This window comes from Gigantopelta aegis, chromosome 9 (assembly GCF_016097555.1).
Source record: "Gigantopelta aegis isolate Gae_Host chromosome 9, Gae_host_genome, whole genome shotgun sequence".
In the NCBI taxonomy this organism is placed as follows: Eukaryota; Metazoa; Mollusca; class Gastropoda; order Neomphalida; family Peltospiridae; genus Gigantopelta; species Gigantopelta aegis.
In genome coordinates this window covers 4943338-4968601 of record NC_054707.1, presented here as the reverse complement: position 1 = coordinate 4968601, position 25264 = coordinate 4943338, and the positions used below count along the sequence as shown (strand labels likewise).

The 25264-nt window shown below is 37.8% G+C and overlaps 1 protein-coding gene across 1 annotated transcript; it reads right to left on the bottom strand.

Moving 5' to 3' along the window:
* Positions 1 to 646: 646 nt before the first annotated feature.
* LOC121380357 (SCY1-like protein 2) lies at positions 647 to 25264 on the bottom strand. Its single transcript, XM_041509140.1, has 17 exons — positions 25128 to 25264; positions 22896 to 23072; positions 21534 to 21691; positions 19861 to 20005; positions 19012 to 19167; positions 17320 to 17535; positions 16216 to 16332; positions 13368 to 13493; positions 12601 to 12777; positions 10835 to 10957; positions 9324 to 9437; positions 7076 to 7208; positions 6301 to 6419; positions 5004 to 5104; positions 3871 to 3952; positions 3409 to 3543; positions 647 to 2684 (listed from the first exon to the last, which is right to left on the bottom strand). Exons 2-17 carry the CDS (start codon positions 23046 to 23048, stop codon positions 1878 to 1880), a joined length of 2862 nt encoding a protein of 953 aa, XP_041365074.1. The 5' UTR covers positions 23049 to 23072; positions 25128 to 25264; the 3' UTR covers positions 647 to 1877.

Here is a 25264-nt window from a genome sequence, read left to right as displayed (position 1 = left end):
TCCCTTGCTGCTAATGGAAAAATGTAGTGGGTTTCCTCTGATGACTATGAGTCAGAATTGCCAATTAATTAATTAATCAATGTGCTCTGTGGTGTCTTTAAACAAAACAAACTTTAAACTTTCATCCATATATGTTACATCCATATTAAGAATAGCCATTTAGTATAAAATATATGTACAAAACTTCACGTTGTTTTCACTTCCTATTTATCACAAGAATTTATTTTGCTCAAGCATATATACCACGAGACATGGTTAGTACAATCAGTAGGAACTGAAAACTATATATGTGACGTTCTGTATTTATTACATACCTTCTTTTATTTTATTTTTTCACAAAAACAGTTTTTAATTTAACATCATAACAATACTTTTCTTAAATCTATGATCAATGCTCCTTTCATGGATTTACTTAATGTTAAGAATCATACTCTGTGGCAGCCTTGTGTAATGTTTCAAATAATATGTGACATAATTTGTAAATCATACATGACATCAGTAACAAAAAGACGATAACTCCGGTAAAAATAAAAAGGGAATTCCCCATTTACAAGTTCCAGTCCATGGGCCTAATTCACTAAACTCTTGCAAATTTGCGATCTCGCAGTGCAATACTAAAAGACTTACAAAGAGGATGCTTTGTTGTCTAACAGAGCCTAAGAGTTTTTTGTGAATTAGGCCCCAGATCACACGTGTGATAAAAGATAAATTTATCACACGGTTTGAAAATGTCTTTATCACTATAGTAAGACTGAATAGGTATGTAATAAACTACAAAACAGCTGTTCTGAATATAACATCAGATCTTGTCATAAACGTAATAAACTACAAAACAGCTGTTCTGAATATAACATCAGATCTTGTCATAAACTACAAAACAGCTGTTCTGAATATAACATCAGATCTTGTCATAAACGTAATAAACTACAAAACAGCTGTTCTGAATATAACATCAGATCTTGTCATAAACTACAAAACAGCTGTTCTGAATATAACATCAGATCTTGTCATAAACTACAAAACAGCTGTTCTGAATATAACATCAGATCTTGTCATAAACTACAAAACAGCTGTTCTGAATATAACATCAGATCTTGTCATAAACGTAATAAACTACAAAACAGCTGTTCTGAATATAACATCAGATCTTGTCATAAACGTAATAAACTACAAAACAGCTGTTCTGAATATAACATCAGATCTTGTCATAAACGTAATAAACTACAAAACAGCTGTTCTGAATATAACATCAGATCTTGTCATAAACTACAAAACAGCTGTTCTGAATATAACATCAGATCTTGTCATAAACATAATAAACTACAAAACAGCTGTTCTGAATATAACATCAGATCTTGTCATAAACTACAAAACAGCTGTTCTGAATATAACATCAGATCTTGTCATAAACTACAAAACAGCTGTTCTGAATATAACATCAGATCTTGTCATAAACTACAAAACAGCTGTTCTGAATATAACATCAGATCTTGTCATAAACTACAAAACAGCTGTTCTGAATATAACATCAGATCTTGTCATAAACGCAAGCTAGCACTCTTGCTCCCCAGCACTTCCCAGATAATCAATATTGATCATGGTAATATCTTAAATGGCTCCCCATAATAAGTTGAATGGCTCCCCATAATAATAAGTTAGGGAGCAACTAATAACTCCCCTCAATTTTCTTCACAACAAAGTATGTAACAAAGATTACTGGAGAATCATATTGGACAATTATTATGACAGAAGTAATGAACGTGGTATATAAGATATTAAGACCCAGTATACATAATTATTGTATACATAATTATGCAATAATTATATATTAAAGAATAAAAATATAAACACATCCTACACATTAGATCACAGAATTATTATCCAAGTAAGTCATCCAGTTCATTTTTCTGTGAGCCTGAAGTCTGCTTGGAACCGTTTGTCTGTGGAACGGCCATGAAAGCGGAATTCACATTTGTTTGCATGGAAGCGGGAACACCATGTAGAACCTGTCCTGACTGAGGCCCAAACATGCCAGGCTGGCCAAAACCACCAGCATTCACCTGATACCCTGTCACTGGACTCATTCCCATCATGCCCTGCTGTCCCATCATACCCATCATGCCTTGCTGAGCCACATTCCCCATCATCCCTTGCCCCATGTAACCGGTCATCCCCAACCCTGCACCACCAACACCACCTGTCTGGCCATGAATGGGAGAAAAGCCTCGATTCATTCCAGTATTTGCATGCGACATCTGGCTCAAGCTTTTCTTTTCCCCTTTCATGGATGGCAGCAGGGTATCGAATGTGGACAAGTCTACGCTTTTACTTGTTGCCATAGATCTGGCCGACGGGTTGCCTCCTGAGGTGTAGGCCCCAGATCCAGGGGAACTGAATGCAGACGGAGCGTGCTGGTAGGAGGAACTAGTTGCGGAGAAGAAAGTGCCAGACGGCGAGAACCCGTGCATCGATCCCATGGGACTGGAGTTGGTTGTGGCGGTGGGACGGGTCATGTTCTGGAGGTTGGAATTCATCAGACTCGAAGTGAGATCTTTGACCGGAGTCCTGTCCGTTGGTGTCTTCTTGTTGATGGGAGCCGCTGTCAGCTGCTGCTTCTTCTTAAAGTTCTCTTGTTGCTCCTGCTGCTTTGCTAACTGCTGTTTCTCAGACAGGGTCAAGGAAACCTAAAACGAACCACCTTATGATTAACATAATATACAGTCAAACTGCTTTATCTTGAGCTTGATGAAACCAAGTCAAGCAAACCAACTCATATAATTATGATTCCTGCATCCATACCTGAATGCCATATCATGTAAGTGCGTTGTCTGTATACTAAAGTTTAATCAGAGTGGCTTTCTTTTTTCAACCACTTGACGAAGTGAATGATGTTAATATTTCAAACTCTAGGTGGCAAACATGTAATTTTTTATTTTTGTAGAAAGACGTCACAAGGGCTACTCTCTTCTTCCAATGGAGAAAGATAAAACATTGTTTTTTCAGTTTAAATGCAACATCATCAAGCTAATGTCTGTATGATCGGTTATGTAAAACAATACTGAGATACTCTAAGCCTGGCTTTGCTCGATGCACGGTCAGTCTGAGATTGATTCCCATCTGTGGCCCATTGGGCTATTTCTCATTTCAGCCAGTGCCCCACGACTGGTATATCATAGACCTGTCTGTGTGATAGTGCATATAAAAGACCCCTTGCTACTAATGGAAAATTGTATCAGATTTCCTCTCTAAAACAATGTCAAAATTACCAAATGTTTATCATCCAATAGCCGATGATTAATAAATCAATGTGTTCTAGTGGTGTCGTTAAACAAAACAAAAACTATGTATCTATATTAAAAGTACTACCTACGTTTTGTCACAGTGTCAAACCTAAAAACTAAAACTTACCTTTGCTGAGCCAGGAGGGACAAACGTGTCATTATGTGGAGCAGTGAAATCGCCACTCGATCTGCGTGTGGATTCCTTGTTATCAGCACAACTCATTGAACTGGAAATGCCAAATCCACTGAGAAACTTGTCCATCTAAACAATAACACTCACTCCGTAACTGTCAGGTACTTCATTTATACATTTATACATTTATCACAGTAACTTTCCTTTTGATTTCAGGAGAAAAATATACTAGTAAATGGTTCTAAATATAAAATATTAATTTTATATTAATTTTATATAAAATATTATAAATTTTACTAGCTTTTTATTATTATTATTACCATGAGAACTGTATATGTTACAATAATGTTATGAATTCAAATACATTTTTCTTGTAAAAGAAAAACCCCATTTGAATTCATAACATTAATAAGTAAAGAAACTTGTCATAAGCCGAAGAAGCAAATAAATGTTTACCATTGACTGCGGCCTGTCTGGCTGTGCAACGGGTACCAGTTGGCTTGGATCATCCATGGTTATCTTGGTAATTTCCAATTTACTAAAAACAAGAAAGAAATAAAAGTGTTTTTTAATTCACCCAGAGATTTTTAATTCTCGCAGACTTCAGCTGAAATCATTGTTAAGAGAGATGCCAACTGTAAATAATATAATAAGTCTGTCCCATCATTCGACAAAAAAATTTCAGTTTGGTTTGACCTAAGAAGAAAAGTAAGTGTTTTGAAAATAATAGCAAAAAAACAAACTGCAATTTAGAAAACAATCGGCTCAGAAATAAATAACTTGTAGATACCATAATATGAAAAAATGGATGGACTATAATAACTATTCAGTAAAAAATCTATTTGAAACTAACTTTTAAAGAAAATAATATTTCTCGAACCACGATTAGCTTAGTCAAGCAAATAGACCAACTGTGTCAATTATTCCCACCCCCTTACTTATCAACAGAATTTCAAATTGTTTTACATGTGTGAATTATACTATTATAGGCCTGTAGGAAGATTTAAAGTTGGAGAGCACAAGTTATTTATGAGGTATGAGTATGTCCAATGGCGTGCTCCCACACTAAACATTTAAGTCTGGTTAGTTTACAAGCATCTGGAGAATAAAACAGCAAGCTTTTCAATGACTATTTGAAACTGTTTTAAGGGTATTCTTGTTTTTATAATACAAAGGGATAAAACAAAATGTTAATCTTGAGGTACACATGATGGGGTGGGGGTGGAGGTGGGGTAGTGGCCAGTTCCTATGGTGGGGTGGTGGCCAGTTCCTATGGTCTGATATAACAAATCTCTATCCTATAAGTGCTATTTCAGAATTTCAGTTTTGAAAAATCATATTCCTCAAAATATCGAGGAGAAAAATTACACTCCTAACTAGTTTCACAAAAGAAAGTCTGGGCCCATGTTTTCAAAGCTATTTTAGTGCTATGATATCGTAAAACCATCGTAGGCTACATAGCTTCAAAAATCTGCACCCGGGTTTGTTCAAAAGAGGAGTGCAATGTTTTGTACCCCTGCAGACTGAATTAACCAGCATGCAGGCACATGGTCGCACCCCTCAGAAACAAAAGTCTGATTTCTACTCACGTCTGCTCTTGTTTCATTTGGTCGAGCTGTTCCAGTTTACTCCTGTGTTCTGTCTCCACCTTAGCAACCATCTCCTTCACCACGGCAATGTAAGCATTGAACTGAAGCAGATGTGCAAAAAAAAGTATGTTTCGCAGGGCTTGAAATTCATTTTGTGGAATGAGAAGCAATCTCTACTACATAATTTTAATCAGGAAGCAATTGTTAGAAATCATACTGATATAAACCTTACTCTAATTTTATGTAACAGGGTTCTTACACTTGAAAAAACATACAATTCAAGGACATTTCTAAGATTTATTTTTATTTATTTTTCCAGGACATGAAATGTTTAATAAATGAATGTTTTTATAACAAATTGTTGTCTGACTTTTAGACAAGATATGACGATAACAAAAGTAATGATGAAAAAAAAAGGTTTGGCCTAAATCTTCCAGGACAATAAAATTTAATGCTTTTTCTAGGACATTCTACGCCTGAATTTTAAGATCATAAAATTCAAGGACATTCCAGGATTTCCAGGATGCATAAGCACCTAGTGTAAATAAGACAAATCATTTCTTTTTCTTTTTATGATAATATTCATTTAATATTGGTCTCCCTAATTTTTTACAGTTGGCACTAATTTCTTAATCTGAACAGCTGAGCAATGCTTTAACTTGTTTACAATGGAAAGCAAAAGCTGCTGTGAAATGGATTATCAGAGAACATATTGTGTATTGTGAGTCCCTGTCAGTTTGAGGGCTTGGTTTTAGCTGCTGTGAAATGGAGAATCAGAGAACATATTGTGTATTGTGAGTCCCTGTCAGTTTGAGGGCTTGGTTTTAGCTGCTGTGAAATGGAGAATCAGAGAACATATTGTGTATTGTGAGTTCGTGTCAAGTTTGAGAGCTTGGTTTTAGCTGCTGTGAAATGGGAGTATCAGAAAACATATTGTGTATTGTGAGTCCTGTCAGTTTCAGTGCTTGGTTTTAGCTGCTGTGAAATGGAGTATCAGAAAACATATTGTGTATTGTGAGTCCCTGTCAGTTTCAATGCTTGGTTTTAGCTGCTGTGAAATGGAGAATCAGAGAACATATTGTGTATTTTGAGTCCCAGTCAGTTTCAGGGCTTGGTTTTAGCTGCTGTGAAATGGGAGTATCAGAGAACATATTGTGTATTGTGAGTCCTGTCAGTTTCAGTGCTTGGTTTTAGCTGCTGTGAAATGGAGTATCAGAAAACATATTGCGTATTGTGAGTCCCTGTCAGTTTCAGGGCTTGGTTTTGTAAAAGTGGTGTTAGGCACTGCAGTCTGTACCTGTGACAAGTTAAGGTTGTTGTCGATGCACAGTGGAAGAAGAAACGGCAGGACCTTGTTAGCCATGATGTCCTTGGTAATCCCCAGCTTGGGATGCGACATGGTCACCTTCAAGATACCTGCAACCATTAAATGAACATTTTAATACATCTGTACATAAAGAATAATGAATTACATTAACACTTTCCAGGTGAGCGTAAAGGGGAGCGCAAGTGATCACTTGTCTTTCCTGATGAAGAATGTATAAAGTTAGATCAATAAAGATGGCTGTTCAAGCTCCGTAAAAGTATAACTCTGGATGATGGCTCTATGTGCATAAGTGTTTTTGGCGGGTTTTCTTTAATCAAACTGCTTAACTATTTTCGAATATGTGCTATATAGGTATTGTGAAATCGCTTTTGTTCACGGTGGTCAAATGTTCCCGCGACGGAATCTGACCCAGATTACTACGAAGACATTGAGAGCCAATCTGAGTATGTGTACGTACCTAGAATGCTCATTAACACGGCTGGTTCCCGTGATGGAATCTGACCCAGATTACTACAAAGACATTGAGAGCCAATCTGAGTATGTGTACGTACCTAGAATGCTCATTAACACGGCTGGTTCCCGTGATGGAATCTGACCCAGATTACTACAAAGACATTGAGAGCCAATCTGAGTATGTGTACGTACCTAGAATGCTCATTAAGACGGCTGGTTCCCCCGATGGAATCTGACCCAGATTACTACGAAGACATTGAGAGCCAATCTGAGTACATGTATGTGTACGTACCTAGAATGCTCATTAAGACGGCTGGTTCCCGCGACGGAATCTGACCCAGATACGGAATGATCTCGTCCAGCACGTACCACTTGTCCATCTGTTCCAGCATCTTGCCCAGGCACAGAAGACAGTTCACACGGACCTGAAACAAAGAAAGAAAGAAATGTTTTATTTAATGATGCACTCAACACATTTTATTTACGGTTATATGGCATCAGACATATGGTTAAGGAACACACAGATAAAGGAAACCCGCTGTCGCCACTTCATGAACTAATCTTTTGATTAGCAGCAAGGGTTCTTTTATATGCACTATCCCACAGACAGGGTAGTACATACCACGGCCTTTGATATACCAGTCGTGGTGCACTAGCTGGAACGAGAAATAGCTCAATGGGCCCACTGACGGAGATCGATCCCAAACCGACTGTGAATCAAGCGAACACTTTACCACTGGGCTAAGTCCCGCCCCTCGACCCTGAAACAGTCACATACGGTGTTGGCGGACGCGAAACAGTCACATACGGTGTTGCCGGACGCGAAACAGTCACATACGGTGTTGCCGGACGCGAAACAGTCACATACGGTGTTGCCGGATGCGAAACAGTCACACACGGTGTTGCCGGACGCGAAACAGTCACATACGGTGTTGCCGGACGCGAAACAGTCACACACGGTGTTGCCGGACTCGAAACAGGCACATACGGTGTTGCCGGACTCGAAACAGGCAAATACGGTGTTGCCGGACTCGAAACAGTCACATACGGTGTTGCCGGACTCGAAACAGGCACATACGGTGTTGCCGGACTCGAAACAGGCACATACGGTGTTGCCGGACTCGAAACAGGCACATACGGTGTTGCCGGACTCGAAACAGTCACATACGGTGTTGCCGGACTCGAAACAGTCACATACGGTGTTGCCGGACTCGAAACAGGCACATACGGTGTTGCCGGACTCGAAACAGGCACATACGGTGTTGCCGGACTCGAAACAGTCACATACGGTGTTGCCGGACTCGAAACAGTCACATACAGTGTTGCTGGACTCGAAATAGTGGCCTGTGAAGAGCAGTCCATTTTTTATACCCAGCAAGTCAAACAGAAATTCACCTGCTAAAAATTCCAACAAGATTGCAGGTCAGTTCTCAAGAGACAGATGTACATGTATGTACGATTATCTCATCCGCTAGTTAGCTCGGGATTCTGTTTTATTTTATTTTTTATTATGCTATAAAACTAACATTTCAGAGGTCCCACTTTTCCACACACCATCCCAAACCCTCTCTTATTTCTTATTTCCAGTAAGCTAAACTTCTTTTAGCAGGACATATTTCTTTTGGCCTGTTATTTTGGAAATCATCTTGATTTTGGAAAAAAATGACAGCAGGCCATATACTGCTTCCTATTTCAAGAATATAGATCCCTTCCCCCCCCACCCCCCATCCATCCACCCATCTTGGACACATTTCCTGGGGAGGTGGGTGTGCCCAACAGACTTACTTGAACCTTCAGTAGATGTAAGCGTGTGTCAAATGGTTGACTGATTGAAAAATAACAGTAAGTGAAAATGAAATTTAGTTGGCTGTTAATAGTCTGATATGAAAGAAGCAATTTCATTGATTTTGACTTAAATATTGAACTTACACATCAACTAAGAATCAGCTAATATTAACAGACAGGAACAAACATTCAAACACATACAACAGGGTTATCAACATGTGTAAAATATAACATAAAAATATCCAATTGGAAAGATTTTTTTTTTTGGTAACTGTATACCCGAAAACTATTTTGATTTCTTAAACAGACGATGATATCCCAGCACTAGTACACACAATTCTATTAGTGGAACTAATTTTCAGATAAAAATTATAACACACACAATACTATAACAAAGTTCATTACACCATTATGAATTATATTTTCCTGTCAACAAATGACCTAGTACACACTTAATTTTGAATTACTACTCATCTCTCCTTGTCTTTTGCCATTACTGGTGAAATGACTGGTTAATATTTTACCTACTAAACTTTGTGTTTATATAGTGAAAACAAAATACGTATAACACAACACAGAGTAAGCAATAAACAAACAAGAGATTTTATGACGGAACCATCACTATTTCCACAATATGTTGAATTACAAAATTAAACACAGTATTATTAGAAACATTACGGCGTGGGGGAGGGGGTAGGGGAATCAATCTTAAATATTATAATAGTCAAACTGACAAAATGGGTCGATGAATTTACCGTCAGCACTGATGTCCTTTGGCAAAGTTTCTTTATTCGTGGAATGATGGCACTCTTCAGAGAGCTGTATTCAACCAGGTCGGCAAACGTTGGGATGATATTTAAACACAATTCCTGAAACAAACATGACATGATTCAAATAGATTAAAATATATATAGCCTGAAATGTACTCACCACTCAACTTTAAAATATAAAGTTAAAAGTTTATTTTGTTTAACAACATACGCAGAGGCTGAGCAGGACAATCCTGAATCTGAAAACCTAGCAGGTGAAATACAAATTCACCTGCTAAAATTATAAAAATATTGTGCATATAAATGTACAATCATCTCATCTTCTATTTAGTTGAGGCCGAGCTCGTGATTGTGTTTATATTTTATTTTATAATGCTCTAAAATACACCTCAGAAGTCCTAATTTTCAACACACTGTCCCAAACCCTCCACTCACACTGTGCTGTCTTATTTCCAGCAGGCCATATATTTTCTTAGCAGGTACATGTAATATTTCATTTGGTCTGCTATTTTATAACACTAACAGCAGGCCATATTGCACTTCCTATTTCGAGTTGCACTTCCTATTTCGAGCCCTGGGCTATAATTATGCAAGTTGTATTAGTACAAACTTAACATTGAACAAAAACTTGAGGTGTTTTCTCTTGTATGAAAACTTCACCTGTCCTCAAACAAAATGCATATTCCTCTAAGGATAGTAGTCTGGTTCAAGCATCCCAACAGCCAATGGGATGGTCTAAAATTCTTCTACTGCAGCCTCCTTCCTGTTCCAGTCACGTGACTTAACTTTCTTCTTTTCCCTTAGGGGAATATGCATTTTGTTTGAGGACAGGTGAAGTTGAAAAGAAATAGGCTACATACCATTTGGAAAACTGTATTTAAATCAGATGATATAAAAACCATATGGGTGGGTGGAAGGATATATCTAATAGTAACGCTCTCGTAGGACTGACCCGCCCACCCCCAAAGACACACTGGATTGTTTTCCTATTATAACCAGTTATCTCTAAACTAGTGTATCAAAGGCCACGGCATGTGCCGTCTTGTCCATGGAAACATGTACAGAAAAGATCCCTTTCTGCTATTTGGTAGGAGGAACCAATGTTGTGATAGTGGATTTCCTCTCACTATTTAAACCAAGTGTTAAAATCAGCATCATGGACAGTCTCAGGGTTTCTGCCACAGGGTACAAAGGGTAAAATTACGTACCCTAAAATCTTGGAACTTAATGGATACTTTTTAATAATTTTTAGAAATATTATATTAACAGAACTGCTGTTTAAAATATTTTTGTTTACAAACATTCTACTTAATATTAGCCTACAAAGTCAGGCTTTCTGCCAGAAATAATTTAAGGGTACCTAATAAAATAAAAAACAAGATCATAAATGCTACATCTAGGTGGTTATGTGTTTGAAATCATTTAAACTTGGACACTGTATTTCATGTACTTGGACATTTCTTTCATGTTGTTATACCATATGTGTGTAATATTACCTGTATCTGTGGGTTTTCTACATCCAGTGCCCGGTACACCATCGGAAGTATGTACGCCTTGCAGTCTTGTGCTGGGGTCTTGCTCAACAGCAGGTTTATATTTTGCAGAAATAACAATGAAATCTGAAAAGTAAAAATTTTAAAACAAATAATAACTAGGTTTTAAAAAATGTTTACTTAATCTCAGGCAGTACGATGCTTATTAAGGCACAAAGATGCTAGACTACTGAAGCATGGCACTGCACCACACTAAAACTGGCTAGACAAAACACTATACAATGTTTAGTAAAGGACTGACAATATGGTTTAATGTTTAATAATAAGGTCAGAAAAATGAGACACTTGAGATAATAATGAATATGAAAGAAAGAAATGTTTTATTTAACGACGCATTCAACACATTTTATTTACGGTTATATGACGTGAGACATATGGTTAAGGACCACACAGATATTGAGAGAGGAAACCCGCTGTCGACACTTCACGGGCTACTCTTTTCGATTATCAGCAAGGGATCTTTTACATGTACCATCCTACAGACAGGGTAGTACATACCACGGCCTTTGATATACCAGTTGTAGTGCACTGGCTGGAACAACAAATAGCCCAATGGGCCCACCGACGGGGATCAATCCCAGACCAACCGCGCATCGAGTGAGCGCTTTACCACTGGGCTACGTCCCGCCCCTAGTGAACATGAATAACTGTGAAATCCATTATATTAGTGGGCTTAAAACTGTTTGTATTTTACTAAAATATGCACTTCAAAGGGTACTTAAATTTGTGGATCAAAAAGACTGTGTTGTAACTTCGTATTCCACGTAGATATGTATTATATTATTGGTGTGTTCTTAAATTCATTCACTGCACTAGTCCACACATTACATGAAGATGAGACCACCACCAACAAATTATTTAAAGAGGCTGCATATTAATTAACTGTACCTGAACTGGCTCCTGTATTTTAAACATTGGTATTATACCTGGTAGCATCAGCTTGACATTAACTGTACCTGTATTGGCTCCTGTATTTTAAACATTGGTATTATACCTGGTGGCATCAGCTTGACATTAACTGTACCTGTATTGGCTCCTGTATTTTAAACATTGGTATTATACCTGGTGGCATCAGCTTGACATTAACTGTACCTGTATTGGCTCCTGTATTTTAAACATTGGTATTATACCTGGTGGCATCAGCTTGACATTAACTGTACCTGTATTGGCTCCTGTATTTTAAACATTGGTATTATACCTGGTGGCATCAGCTTGACATTAACTGTACCTGTATTGGCTCCTGTATTTTAAACATTGGTACTATGCCTGGCAGTATCAGCTTCACATTAACTGTACCTGTATTGGCTCCTGTATTTTAAACATTGGTATTATACCTGGTGGCATCAGCTTGACATTAACTGTACCTGTATTGGCTCCTGTATTTTAAACATTGGTACTATGCCTGGCAGTATCAGCTTCACATTAACTGTACCTGTATTGGCTCCTGTATTTTAAACATTGGTATTATACCTGGCTGTATCAGCTTCACATTAACTGTACTGTACCTGTATTGGCTCCTGTATTTTAAACATTGGTATTATGCCTGGCTGTATCAGCTTCACATTAACTGTACCTGTATTGGCTCCTGTATTTTAAACATTGGTATTATGCCTGGCTGTATCAGCTTCACATTAACTGTACCTGTATTGGCTCCTGTATTTTAAACATTGGTACTATGCCTGGCTGTATCAGCTTCACATTAACTGTACCTGTATTGGCTCCTGTATTTTAAACATTGGTATTATGCCTGGCAGTATCAGCTTGACGTATTCCTTTTCGTTTGCCTGCTCGCCTACGAGCAGAATGCAGGGAAGTACAAACGGAATCATGTCTGGGTTGACACATTCATTAAACAATGACGGTAGAATCCGCTGCTGGTTAACTCGCTGCAAGAAACAAATGAATATTTTTTTTTCCCTTCCTAAAATCACAAATTCTCTGTCAATTCATCCCCAAAAATGGACATTCACTAGTAAATATAACGATTGCAAAATCGTGCTCAGCATCTCTTTACCCACAAGGGAAGTAAAAACAAAAAAAAATTAAATAAATAAGGAAGTTTTGAAGTGGTTTGATTCATTTGTAATGTATAACAGAAGTAAATTATGATTTAGTTCTTTAACACACAAAACAGATTACATTAATTTTATACTAACATAAAACAGTCATATTGAAATATGGTGGTCCCTACAGGGTTTTTTTTACCAGTCAACATCACAATGACCTGGAAGATTTTTTTCAGTCTGCCACTCAGTTGGACTGGCAGCTATTTTGCATTTATACTCAAGTGTAACTTTATTTCTTTTATTTTTTGTAAGATTTTAAAATATAATTAAAAAAATTTTCCAGTAGAATTTGTAGCATGTTGGGCCAAATGTCCAGCAGGAATTTCAGCGAATTTCGACCCTTGTTAAATATCCTGTTATTTCACAGGTACATGTCAACATTAGTTAAGATCAACCTGACTACAGTTTACCTTTGGCAATTTTGCAATTATTTTCGGAAGACCTTTGAAGAATTTCGATTTTTCTAGGTTGTCTCTCTGGAAGAGGGAGTCTAAGTATTGCAGTGTCATTGTACCCACATCTCCAAAAAAGGGAATCTGTTAAAAATAAAACAATAAAAATAAGAACAAATGTCTATACAAATTGAATATATCAAGAATATCAATGTTTCTTCATAATATTTACTTTATGTTTATGAATTAAAATAGAAAATGAATATTTGGTTATAAAGTGGGTGTGATCAGAAACGGTACAGTCAGTCCTTGTAATTAATTTACTTTTCACTTCATTGAAAGACAAAAAACAACCCCAAGAAAGACATTTTTGGATATGGCACTATGGAATTGAATGCAACCACAGTCAACAGGGGATGGGGGGTGGGGGTGGGGGGTGGGGGCGGCTTTGCCAGAAATAAAATGGGTTAAGTTTAGGGTTAAGAAAATCATAGAGTAATGATAAGAGTAATTAATTTTGTCAAAAAGTTAACTTTAAAAAATAAAATCTGCAAAAAATGTGGGTATGGCGCCAAACCCGTTTTACCCTCTAGCAGAAACCCTGCACTGATCATGGGATTTGCCCTCCAAATATTTCCAAGTTGTGAATCGGATGAGTGATCATTAACTACTAAAGCTTCATTAGACACCAATAACTCAGAAGTTATTTTTGACTTTCATGACTTGTGGCTCTGTGTTAAACTAAAGGCATCAAATATGTATTGCCAGGTTTGGTCGTTAAAAGTAATTAGAGGGTTTCTCTAATCTACCGATCATTCTTTGATTCTGTTTTGTCTTTAAAAAGAAATATCTTAGAGGTCATTTGTATCTTTGTGGGGGGATTAATTGCCACTTATGGAGCGTTGATCGAATATCGAGTCTCGTACACCGGGTCACGGGCAACCGTGACCTTGGTGTATGGAGATAGGATTCCGAAGAAGGGAAGGTGGAGGAAGAGGAGACGTGCGCCAGCGGCGGCGCAAGGGGGAGCCAAACCCGGTGGCTAAACCGCCGGCAGCGGCTCCTTCTGTTAGACCACCCAATGCCGCTCACCCGAGCAAGAAGACGAAGATGGAAGTGGCTTCGGCCCCAACTGTTGCGACTTCTTTGACTATGGAACAGGAGGACTTGAATGGGCTCGACACAGCCATCTGTGACTCGCCGTACAACCGACCACCTGCACCGGCCCCGGCCCCTACTTCAGCGTTTCCGGTTGTGTCGCCGATTTTACAGGCGACTCCCGTTGAGACGCAGGCCCGGAAGACGGCAGTTGTCAAGAGAAAGGCGACCACTCCCCCGAGTGACACCCCGGACAAGCCAAGTCACCCGTCACAACAGCTGCCGAAACCCAACATCGATCCACTTGAGCAGTGGTCACTGCAGGCCGGCTGACTCCAACAGCGCTATCATCAACTGGTCAAGCTTAACCTCGACGATGTCCGGCAGCTCATTAGCACGCCCAAGCACCAGGCCTACCAACCGCTACCAGCAAGCCATGCTGAAGGGGACTTCGCGTTCCACCGGGTCAAGCTGCAGGAGGGACAAAACGCAGTGTGCGTAACCATCTGCCGGACTGGAAGATACCACCAAGGGCTGCTTCTCCAAGAGATGGACAACCCGACTCTACATCGTGTCTTGAAGACCATCACGGGGAATGATTACTGTCCCATCACCAGGAGTTTAGCAGCCTCCGCTTACCGGCAGTACCTCCCGCAGCTTGACACCATGGACTTCACAGGGACTCCTTAGACGCCAACCTTAACTAGGACAGGTAACCTCCTTTTTTTGGGCTAGTTGGACTTTAAAATTTTTGCGACCGGATTCAAAATTCATATGTTTATTTTTTTTATAAATAGTCCGACGCACTTTACTTTGGCGCCCGATCAATTGCTCAAAATCACCTTCAAACTTTTTCGGCCGAGCAGTCAAAACTACTTTTTGGTTTAATTTTAGAGTCCAGACATGTTTTGGATGCAGTTATTCTCTGTAGACTTAGATTTTAGACAGGTTTAACCAAGGAATCGAACTTCAGCCAATGACAGCTTGGCTACCACTTGGTGTCTACTAGTTGGTCCGCGCTCTCGCTAGACTTCACTAAATGGCTTTCTTCCAAATTCTGCCCACTTCAAACTCAATCCCCCCCCCTCCTGCTCCGGAATTAGTCACTGGCTAAGTCAGAGGCTAAGTCCGAGGCTAAGTCCGAGGTGGGCGTGCCTGAACCTTTGTGGATATGGGCACGTAAAAAGAGTTCCTATCCTATCCTATCTTTGTCCTAAATGTTGAAATGGTTAAGCTTGGTCAGTGTCGAAAGGCAAATTCTATTCCAACTCTTGAGATTTACATTGTGTATGTTTGTTTCTGTAAAACTGTTGTTTGATTGTGTAGACCCTTATTATCAGCCCCTGCAAAGCGGGGCCTGTTCACATCCCTATTCGAAGACAAAAATGTATGTTTCTATATAAATAAATAAAATAATCTGGCTTGTACTCCCCACTACAGACTGTGCCCTGCTCCACTAGACATAGTTCACCCCCACTCCAGATATTGTTCCCAATTATAATGACAGTCATTTCAAGGAGATCAAACTGTATTGATTAAACTGCACAAAACACTTAATACTTCACTCTGATATAAAGTGTATAAATGCATGTGTCACGCACACAGTGAGCTGTTAAACACTAACCTTAGCCAGCTGTTGTGTCACGCACACAGTGAGCTGTTAAACACTAACCGTAGCCAGCTGTTCTGTCACGCACACAGTGAGCTGTTAAACACTAACCGTAGCCAGCTGTTCTGTCACGCACACAGTGAGCTGTTAAACACTAACCTTAGCCAGCTGTTCTGCGTCAGGTCTCACAGACGGCTCAACGTTGAACAGGAGCTTTACATACTGTTGGAGTTCCTCAGGTAGGCTCCCCAGTAACGACGGACGCAAATGACGAAGCTAAAACAACAACACACATCATGACTATAAAGTTTAGAAACATAATTCAGTAATGGGTAAGAAAGTTGTATAGTGTTTATAGATATATTAATGTTTATTACGGTCAATGACGGTCACTTTTTGCACCCTTATTTTGGCTTTATACACAACACAAATTATTACAAGAATTTCTTCAAACAGTCAAGTGCTTTGATAATGCTGCATTCATTGGGTGCTCGTGAATATTGTGAATTCACAAGTTGCAAATTGTGAATACGACTTCATTGTTGGAGAGCACTCAGGTGATTTATAGACAATCTGCTCTGTCTCTCCAATCTTACACACCCTAACTCATGAGTAATTTGTGTTTGTTCTGCCATATGATATTCTAATGGAACGCAGAATTATTGTCAAACAAAATGTTTTTAATAGCAATTTTGCATTGGAATTCTCCAGTGTTCTGAAATTGGAAACATCATGTCACCAATTTATTGTTATTGTAAAGAGATGCAGAATGACGTCATTCAAATTAAAAACTAGCTATATTATTACAATGATTCTCCACATTAAAATAAAAACCGGTCTACTCACCTAGACCCCTGTTAAATTTATTCAAAAATTATATTGGGCAGACAACGTCACTTACATGTCAGTATGTTTGTATTTTTCTTAATTTTAGACAAAATATTAAATTTAAGTACTAAAAAAAGAAAAGTGTCTTTCATCAAATATGTCATAAAAAACCCCTTTTGGATAAGTATTGTGTACGAAGCCAAATCAAGGGTGCGTAGAAAGACTGTAGTTGACAAAAGTATATAGTTAAATTTATTATCCACATAGTTCAACATAATAGAGTTAATAAATAACATATGAAGCACACATTTAATAACAAGTGTAATGCTGCAATTTTGAGATGTGACATCATAAGAGGACGTTTCTTCCCCAGTCCTAGTTCACAGTGTGCATATAAAATATGACGTCATTTCATCTCTGTCTATGATTACCCACCTCCTCTGCATTCTTCTTGAACACAGACAGCTGGTCCTTGCAGTCAAACAGAGTTTTGCCCTTGTTGAAGGAAGCATACATGATAACTCCTACCGAGTACATGTCACTGGCGGTACAACACATCATTGTCAGAGCGTATTCCGGCGCCAGGTAGTTCAGATTTGGCTGAGCTAGCGGAGGAATTTCAGAGCTCCATTCTTGAAATCGATACAATGGCTATGAAAAAGATGGAAGGAAATTTTTATTTAACAATGCACTCCACACATTTTAATTATGGTTAAATGGCATCAGACATATGGGTTGGGGCCACACGAGAGGAAACCTGCTGTCATCAGGTAAAGGGTTAGACTTTTCAATTGGCAACAAGGGATCTTTTATATGCAGCACCCCACAGAGGGAATAGTACATTACACAACACTTGTTACACCAGTTGTGGACCACTGGGTGGAGTGAGAAACAGCCGAAAGGGATCCCACCAATGGGGACTGATCCTAAACCGAATGCGCATCAGGCGACATACTTTACCACTGGGCTATGTCCCACCCCTATAAAAGATGAAAGGAAGAGAGAAATGGTTTATTTAACGACGCACTCAACACATTTTATTTACCGTTATATGGCATCAGACATATGGTTAAGGACCACACAGATTTTGAGAGGAAACCCGCTGTCGCCACTTCATGGGCTACTCTTTCCGATCAGCAGCAAGGGATCTTTTATTTGCACTTCCCACAGGCAGGATAGCACAAACCATGGCCTTTGTTGAACCAGTTATGGATCACTGGTCGGTGCAAGTGGTTTACACCTACCCATTGAGCCTTGCGGAGTCTCACTCAGGGTTTGGAGTCAGTATCTGGATTAAAAATCCCATGCCTCGACTGGGATCCAAACCCAGTACCTACCAGCTTGTAGACTGATGGCCTAACCACGATGCCACTGAGGCTGGTTTATATAAAAGACAAAGACAGAGTTTTAAAAAAGTAGAAAACTTGAATAGGTTTCTCTGTTTGTGACTATTTAACCTGACCTCTCACCAACAGCATTTCCTCTTATTTCAACAGACTGTTCCAAACATCCCAGCCAATTAAAATAATTTTAGTTTTTGTCAGAAATTTTTTTTAAAAGATGTTTTGACACTGATCTAGCCTCAGACTTCTGGTCACATTTCATTCTGCAAATGTCATACTCAAACTACTAAATAGCATCTAAATGTAGTTTCAGCAATCCTATCTATGTTGGTAAGAAGTTTACCCATACTGTCCCAAAAACACAAAATGCAAGCACTATATTTGTTTCTTGTTCCATTCTCTAGTTAAAGTTTGTTTTGTTTAACAACATTACTAGAAGACATTGATTAATTAATCAGTGGATATTGGATGTTAAACATTTGATAATTCTGACGCGTAGTCATCAGAGGAAACCCGCTACATTTTTCCTAATGAACCAAGGGATCGTTTATATGCATTTTCCTACAGACAGGAACCACAGCCAATGAGCAGTTGTAGTACACTGGTTGGAACAAGAAAAAAACCCCTAATCAATTGAATGGATCCTGCGATGCAAGCAAGCACTCAATTGATTGAGCTATATCCGGCACCCCCCCCCCCCCCCCCTCCTCTGGTTATGTAGGTTTTAAAAATTGATATCATAAGACAACACACAAAATATGAGTGGTTCCAATGGAAAACATACTGCTGCAGTTGGATCTCCCTGGTTTGCATTCAACAAACAGAAATCAAAGCCGGCCAGTTTCCACGTTCCACTTTTGCTCAAAACTATGGACTCGGGACAAATGTTGTGGTGCATTATTTTTGCATCAGAATGGAGGAAAGCCAATCCTTCAATAACCTGAAACAAATTTTCTGTTATAACAAACAATCTTGAAATATTCAATTTATGAAAGGTTACCTCACTCTCCCCCACTTCTAGAGTTTACATAAATTGTGTCACAGCAAGATAATATCAGTGTTTGAACACTTTCCTGATGGAATGAAGAATGATTGTTTAACGACACCCCAGCATGACTTTCCTGATGGAAGCACACAAAACATTACCCATACACACATGTATCTATACCAGATATACCTACATCACATACCAGTCTATTACAAATATACCCTACTTTGCTACCATTAGCATGCCCCTAACCCAGTACCAGTGCTTCAAGTGGCACCGTCCATGAGTAATTTCATAAACTGATAACTGAATAGCTTCATTTTATATGCCGACTACTAATTAAATACCATTTTTATAATCATGTCTATTTTTTCCAGCCTGGTTTCATACAAGTCATAATATTCTGTTAGTCCAAATATATTCTTTGGTTTGGCTAGTTGTAGCTTTTCAGTTAAAACTGACAGACATGCAAACAAATTGCTGAAATATGCAAATATCCCGTCCAAAGAACTTATCTTCACCAAAACATTTTAAAAAAGTACACATTGCACAGAAATATGACATCATACCAGATTTCAAATTATTTGCAGCCCCCCCCCCCCCCCACCCCCCCGAGCCTTCCCCAATTAACCTTTCTATACAAACCTGAAGAATACCGTGTCTAAGTTCAACATCGTTGAGCTGGTAACTTTGCAGGTTCTTAGGAACTGGCTGTGGAATGTTGTCGTGGTTACCAAAGGCATTTGCCAGACTACAAAACACTGGTTCTGTAGCAAAACACAACATCTCTCTGTAAAAACAAGAAATGTACACATATTATATCTGTCATACATTATCTATAATTCATTATTATGGATAAACTATATATTCCATATTCAGTTTCAAACTGGTTTGCTCAAATTTGCTGGAATGTGATACCACTTTAAAATAAGAGATGAAATGATCTTTAAAAATTTGAAATCTCTATAACAAACATGTACCTAGAAGTAAAGATAATTTTTGAGCATTTCAGATCAAATCCTATATATTTTATGAAAATCATTTTATGCTAATAAAACCCCTGAATTTGCTAAAATTATTAAATTTAATGTTCTAACTGACACTGGCAAATCAATTAATAAAAATATGGTAAAGAGCACTTCAGCACATCAAAATTTAAATCAAAACCCAATAAATTTAAAGATCAACTTTATAATAAAATTATTAACAATATGGTTTAAAACTACTTTACTGTATACTTTGTATTCCCAATAACACATATTAACAGGTAATAAATGTTATTTCATATTTGCTTTCATGTAAGTGTCGAACAGTGTCTTATAAAATACCTATGCTAAATTCTTAAAACTTTATTTGAAAACAAGGTTGACATTGTTTTTCATATATGCAGGGCTTCTAGATTATGGTAGCCCCATTCCCATGGCTAGTGATATTCAGTGTTGGGCTAGTAAATAACTACTATTGCCATGCCTGATGGCTAGTGAATTTTTTTGTTTTGTCAAATGATGCAGTAAAGTATATTTTATAAATATGAATATCCTGCTCCCACCCCCACCCAAATGTTAGTGTTTTTAAGCTCTATCTCATTCTTTAGGTGACATATCCAATTATTACTATTAATTAATAAAATGTATTTACTTAAAGTAATGTAGGGTCAGTGAATTTTTAATTGTGGCAAGGAAATTTTTTAAATCACTGATCCCATGGCTAGTGGATTTTAATAAAAATTCTAGAAGCCCTGATATATGTGATGTGATTCTTGATCATTTTCAGTATTTCATTACACAGCTGCTGGCGGGAAATATCACACCAGGGCTTCTAGATTATGGTAGCCCCACTCCCATGGCTAGTGACATTTAGTGTTGGACTAGTAAATAATTACTATAACTAGCCCGACGACTAGTGGAAAAATAAACCTTATCAAATGCTGCATTTACATATTTTGTAAATTTTAAATATCCTGCCCCCCAGCTCAATAACTCAATAGGTGACATATCTGATTATTACTATTAGTAAAATTGTATTTAATTAAAGTAGGGCTAGTGAATTTTTAATCATGGCTAGTACATTTTTAAAATCACTGATCCCATGGCTAGTGGATTTTAATAAAATTCTAGAATCCCTGCACACAAACTATGTCCCTATTATTTGAAATGAAAACAATGCATAATGTAATCTCCTGATATTTGCCTACCACTTGGCAGAACACATATTTGTTTTTTGTTTATAATAATAGAGTTAATCTGAAACAAGTATCAACTTGGTTTATATCTGCAGCTCTTTGAGGTTTACTTATGGGTAGAGCAGTAATGTGAAACCTTGACTCTTCAAAAGGATGAATGACAGACAGAATCTTGGGATGTCTAAGTTTTGTCAGTTGTTGAACACCACGTTTCAGCGATTCCAAAATCAACTCCCTGTCACGTCGAGAATAACGTTCCAAAGCTTTCTTTTCAAATACAAACACTGAGGATTCCTGAAAAAAAAGAAAGCACAACAATGTCATGGATATGGATAAAAATTAAATGTATCTTAAAATTCATGATGGTAAAAATTCAAATTGTTTAAAAGAGAAACAAAAGATTCAAGCACAGCAGAAACTGGATATATAAATCTGTTAACAAGTTTTAAACAAGTAGTCACATGTAAAACAGATTATTTCTACTTACATGTATCTGGACCATTCCAAGTATAATATAAATGTTCGAAATATTTTCTGGACCCTGTAGGTAAAAGTATACCAATGAACATCTAACCAGGTCAAAGTTCAAAACTTAATAATGCCAGTGGTACTGGTAAATTAATGATTAAAGTTAACTGTTTTGTTTTTAAAATGACACCACTAAGCTCATTAATTATTAGCTAATGGATGTCGAACATTTAGTAATTCTGACACAGTCTTAGAGGCACCTCACATTTTTTTCCATTAGAAGCAAGGAAACTATATATAATATGCACTTTCCAACAGACAGGAAAGTACATACATGTAACATGGCCTTTGATATACCAGTCATGGGGCACTAGTAGGGATGGGCAACAGTGAATCACCAACAGGTATCGAAATAAGCATTGTGTCCGGTAATCCATTTACGGGTTACCACAAAATATAGCCTGGTAACCTATAGGTTACCACAACTATATCATAGTTAGAATTGAATTCCTGTTACTACTACTTTTAACGCCCTTACGTGTGTGCAGTTCTGAACTTGTATTGGTGCGTGCGCACATTGGTACGAGAAAACTAAACGCGGAAGTAAATGAATCTAGTGGACGCTGCTTAAAAGCGGAATGACTATAATTGCTTGCAGTTGCACAAGTGCGTGCGAACATCGATGCAATTCCTTACAAGGAAAGGAATCGCGGTAGTCCGGAATGCATTGCCTGGTTTACGTTTGGAAATGAAACTACTGTTTAACGTTTAAATTTGTGTCGTGAACGAAACACTGTTCTAGACTTTTCTTACATGTGGTAACCTCCCGGTAACCTGAACGACCGTTCTCGACTTATTTCGATGCCTGCACCAAGGTAGTTTGATCTTATGACCCAAGCACCTCGGGAGTGTGCTCTACACTCTACCAACTGAGCTAGATCCTACCCTACATGAATGGTAAACAAAATAATATGTTATACACTAAATATTCTGTACATGTATGTATTATATCTCGAAGACTATAAGACACCTGTTTGGTCGTTTTCTTAACAGCACTGTATACTTTCCACAACTGGCCGGGGCCGGCACTGGCTACTTGAGAGTTTACATCAAAGTCTCTGGCAAGAGGAATTCCAGGAAGCACATTTGTGACTGCACTCTTCAAGCGGTTAAACATGTCCATTGTGTCCTATGACTTAGAAGTTCTCTAAAATAAAATTAAAAAACCATTAATTTTAAAACTAATGGACCTATACTTAGCTACAGTAGCCTATAATGCTATAGCTAAATATTTACCATAAATTACAGCATTCAACAGTACACTGAACTTTCAAATTTAATGCAAAATTGTTGCTACACAAAAGATTTTGTTTGAACTTTGAAGATAAAGGAATGGCATGGGTTCCTGATGATTCGCGATACTTCATAATTTTATTAGTATACTTTAAAACTGCACTGAAATTGTCTTACAATTATTAGCTGAAACGACTTCTTAACAATAAACATACACATGCAGATGACACGAACCGGTCCAAATTATGCGCTAAATCACCTCATGAAAACTGTGCAATCGTTTATATTTTGGACATAACCCTATGGGACATTCAAAATTAAACAGCACCACAAGTGCCCCCGACCTAGTCGGGCTGCTGGTGATCTCTTTCACTTGCCAGCATGGGCGGTCCCTCCTCCAACCCACCCCAAACCCTTTCCTGTCCTTGACAAAGGAGCTGGCGCCAGTCGACACCTACGCCCATGACAGGTGTGCACTACAACAGCTTCCTCTGAATGTGCATGACCTGACCTGACCTGATGAACCGAGCACTTTACCACTGCGCTACGTTACACACTCCTAACAACAAAATGAAGAATTAAAAACCCTTAGACCAGATGACACTTTACCATGTATTTTTGGGTATCATAACCGGGTATGATCACATAAATTAAGAAAAGTACAACTTCAAGTGTTTCAATGTACAGACGCCTGATACGGGTCATGTGTTTTTGACCTATTTTGGTTTAAGATATATCTCATTTATTGTGTATATTATACTATATATCGGCAACGTCCCTAACTGTGTTATGCTTCAAATTCTGTTCACTTTGTTTTCTCGTGCACAGTTCGCGCAATCAACATCCGATTTGTTGACATCGGCATGTCGTTCATTTATGAGGTTTTTCTTCACAGTTCAGGAACATTTTTATAAACAATAAAGTTGAGAAAAGTCAGTATCTAAATACAAAACTTTACAAACCCCTAAAACCATTAGTTTTACTAAGTCGTTTTTATTTATTCCTTAAAATTACCGATATCGGGTCCACATGACTCGTAGAAATTGACTTAAAATGGAGAAAGATGAATTAACTTTCGGTGCGTGTCACATGACCTCACACGTGCCAGATCAACAAGGCCAAAGAATTTAATTTTTACGATTTTTAAGACCCCTGTTTGTTTTCAATTATTATATTTGATCTGCAAAAGATATGCCACATTTTTGTGCCTCTATTGTAGTGAATAGTATTCATAATCCATTCATAACAGTTGTAAATCATTTTGAGTATATAAATTGTGTTAATTTAGAATCAATTCATTAAAAATATTATATTTTACAAACTATTCGCAGGTATGAACGTCTATCAGTATTGTCATCAAGTGTGAGCGATGTTTGTTGATAAAACGCGGACCGGGTCAGAACGCTTGACAAATTGAATTTTTCCTTTAAATTTTTTTATAAATTAAGTGTTCGGCAACTGTACATAATTAAGAAACATATATTTTTTCATGTAGATGCCTTAAAAATTGAAAATGACAAACCGCACATGCGCAGTACGATACTTTTTGCAAACGCATGCGCCTGAACGCAGTTAGAAATGTCGAACCCTTTCCTGTTTACCGGAGGGTGTTTCACTTTTATTTATTAGAATGGATTTGTTTTACGTCCACATTGTTGATTTTTTACGTTACTTGATTGCAATTTATTTTGTTTCATGTTACTGTAGTTGAAAAATGTAGAATAGTATTTCCGTAAATATCGTATTCGTGTTTTTGTCGTTAGGTGAACGCAGTTTGGGACGTCGATGGTACTAATATAGCCCAAATGATGGTGCGTTAAGTGTCACTGTCATCATTAATTAAGTTAATAAAGTGTCAGCCGTCACTGGACTTCTATTTCAAGAGTTTGTGTACATTTATGATTTATCTTTCAAACGTCATGATATTCTAATTACTGAAAATATAAATTACACAAAATATGCATATTACTCAATAGAGATCCCAAATATAAGGTAAAGTTCTTCCCAAAGATGTGATGACGAACTGACATATTACACCGATTCATTTCAAACCAGTTCCCTGCAATATTTAATACTGAACAAAAAACATGACAAGAAAACAGTCTA

Bases quoted from the DNA above. Each gene is read 5' to 3' on its own strand.
- LOC121380357 (XM_041509140.1), bottom strand. From the start codon at position 23,048: ATGGACATGTTTAACCGCTTGAAGAGTGCAGTCACAAATGTGCTTCCT. The intron at 21,692-22,895 runs GTGTCTTATAGT...CTTTTTTTTCAG, and splicing joins TTAAGAAAACGACCAAACAG to GAATCCTCAGTGTTTGTATT. The intron at 20,006-21,533 runs GTTTCACATTAC...TTGTTTTTACAG, and splicing joins CATCCTTTTGAAGAGTCAAG to AGAGATGTTGTGTTTTGCTA.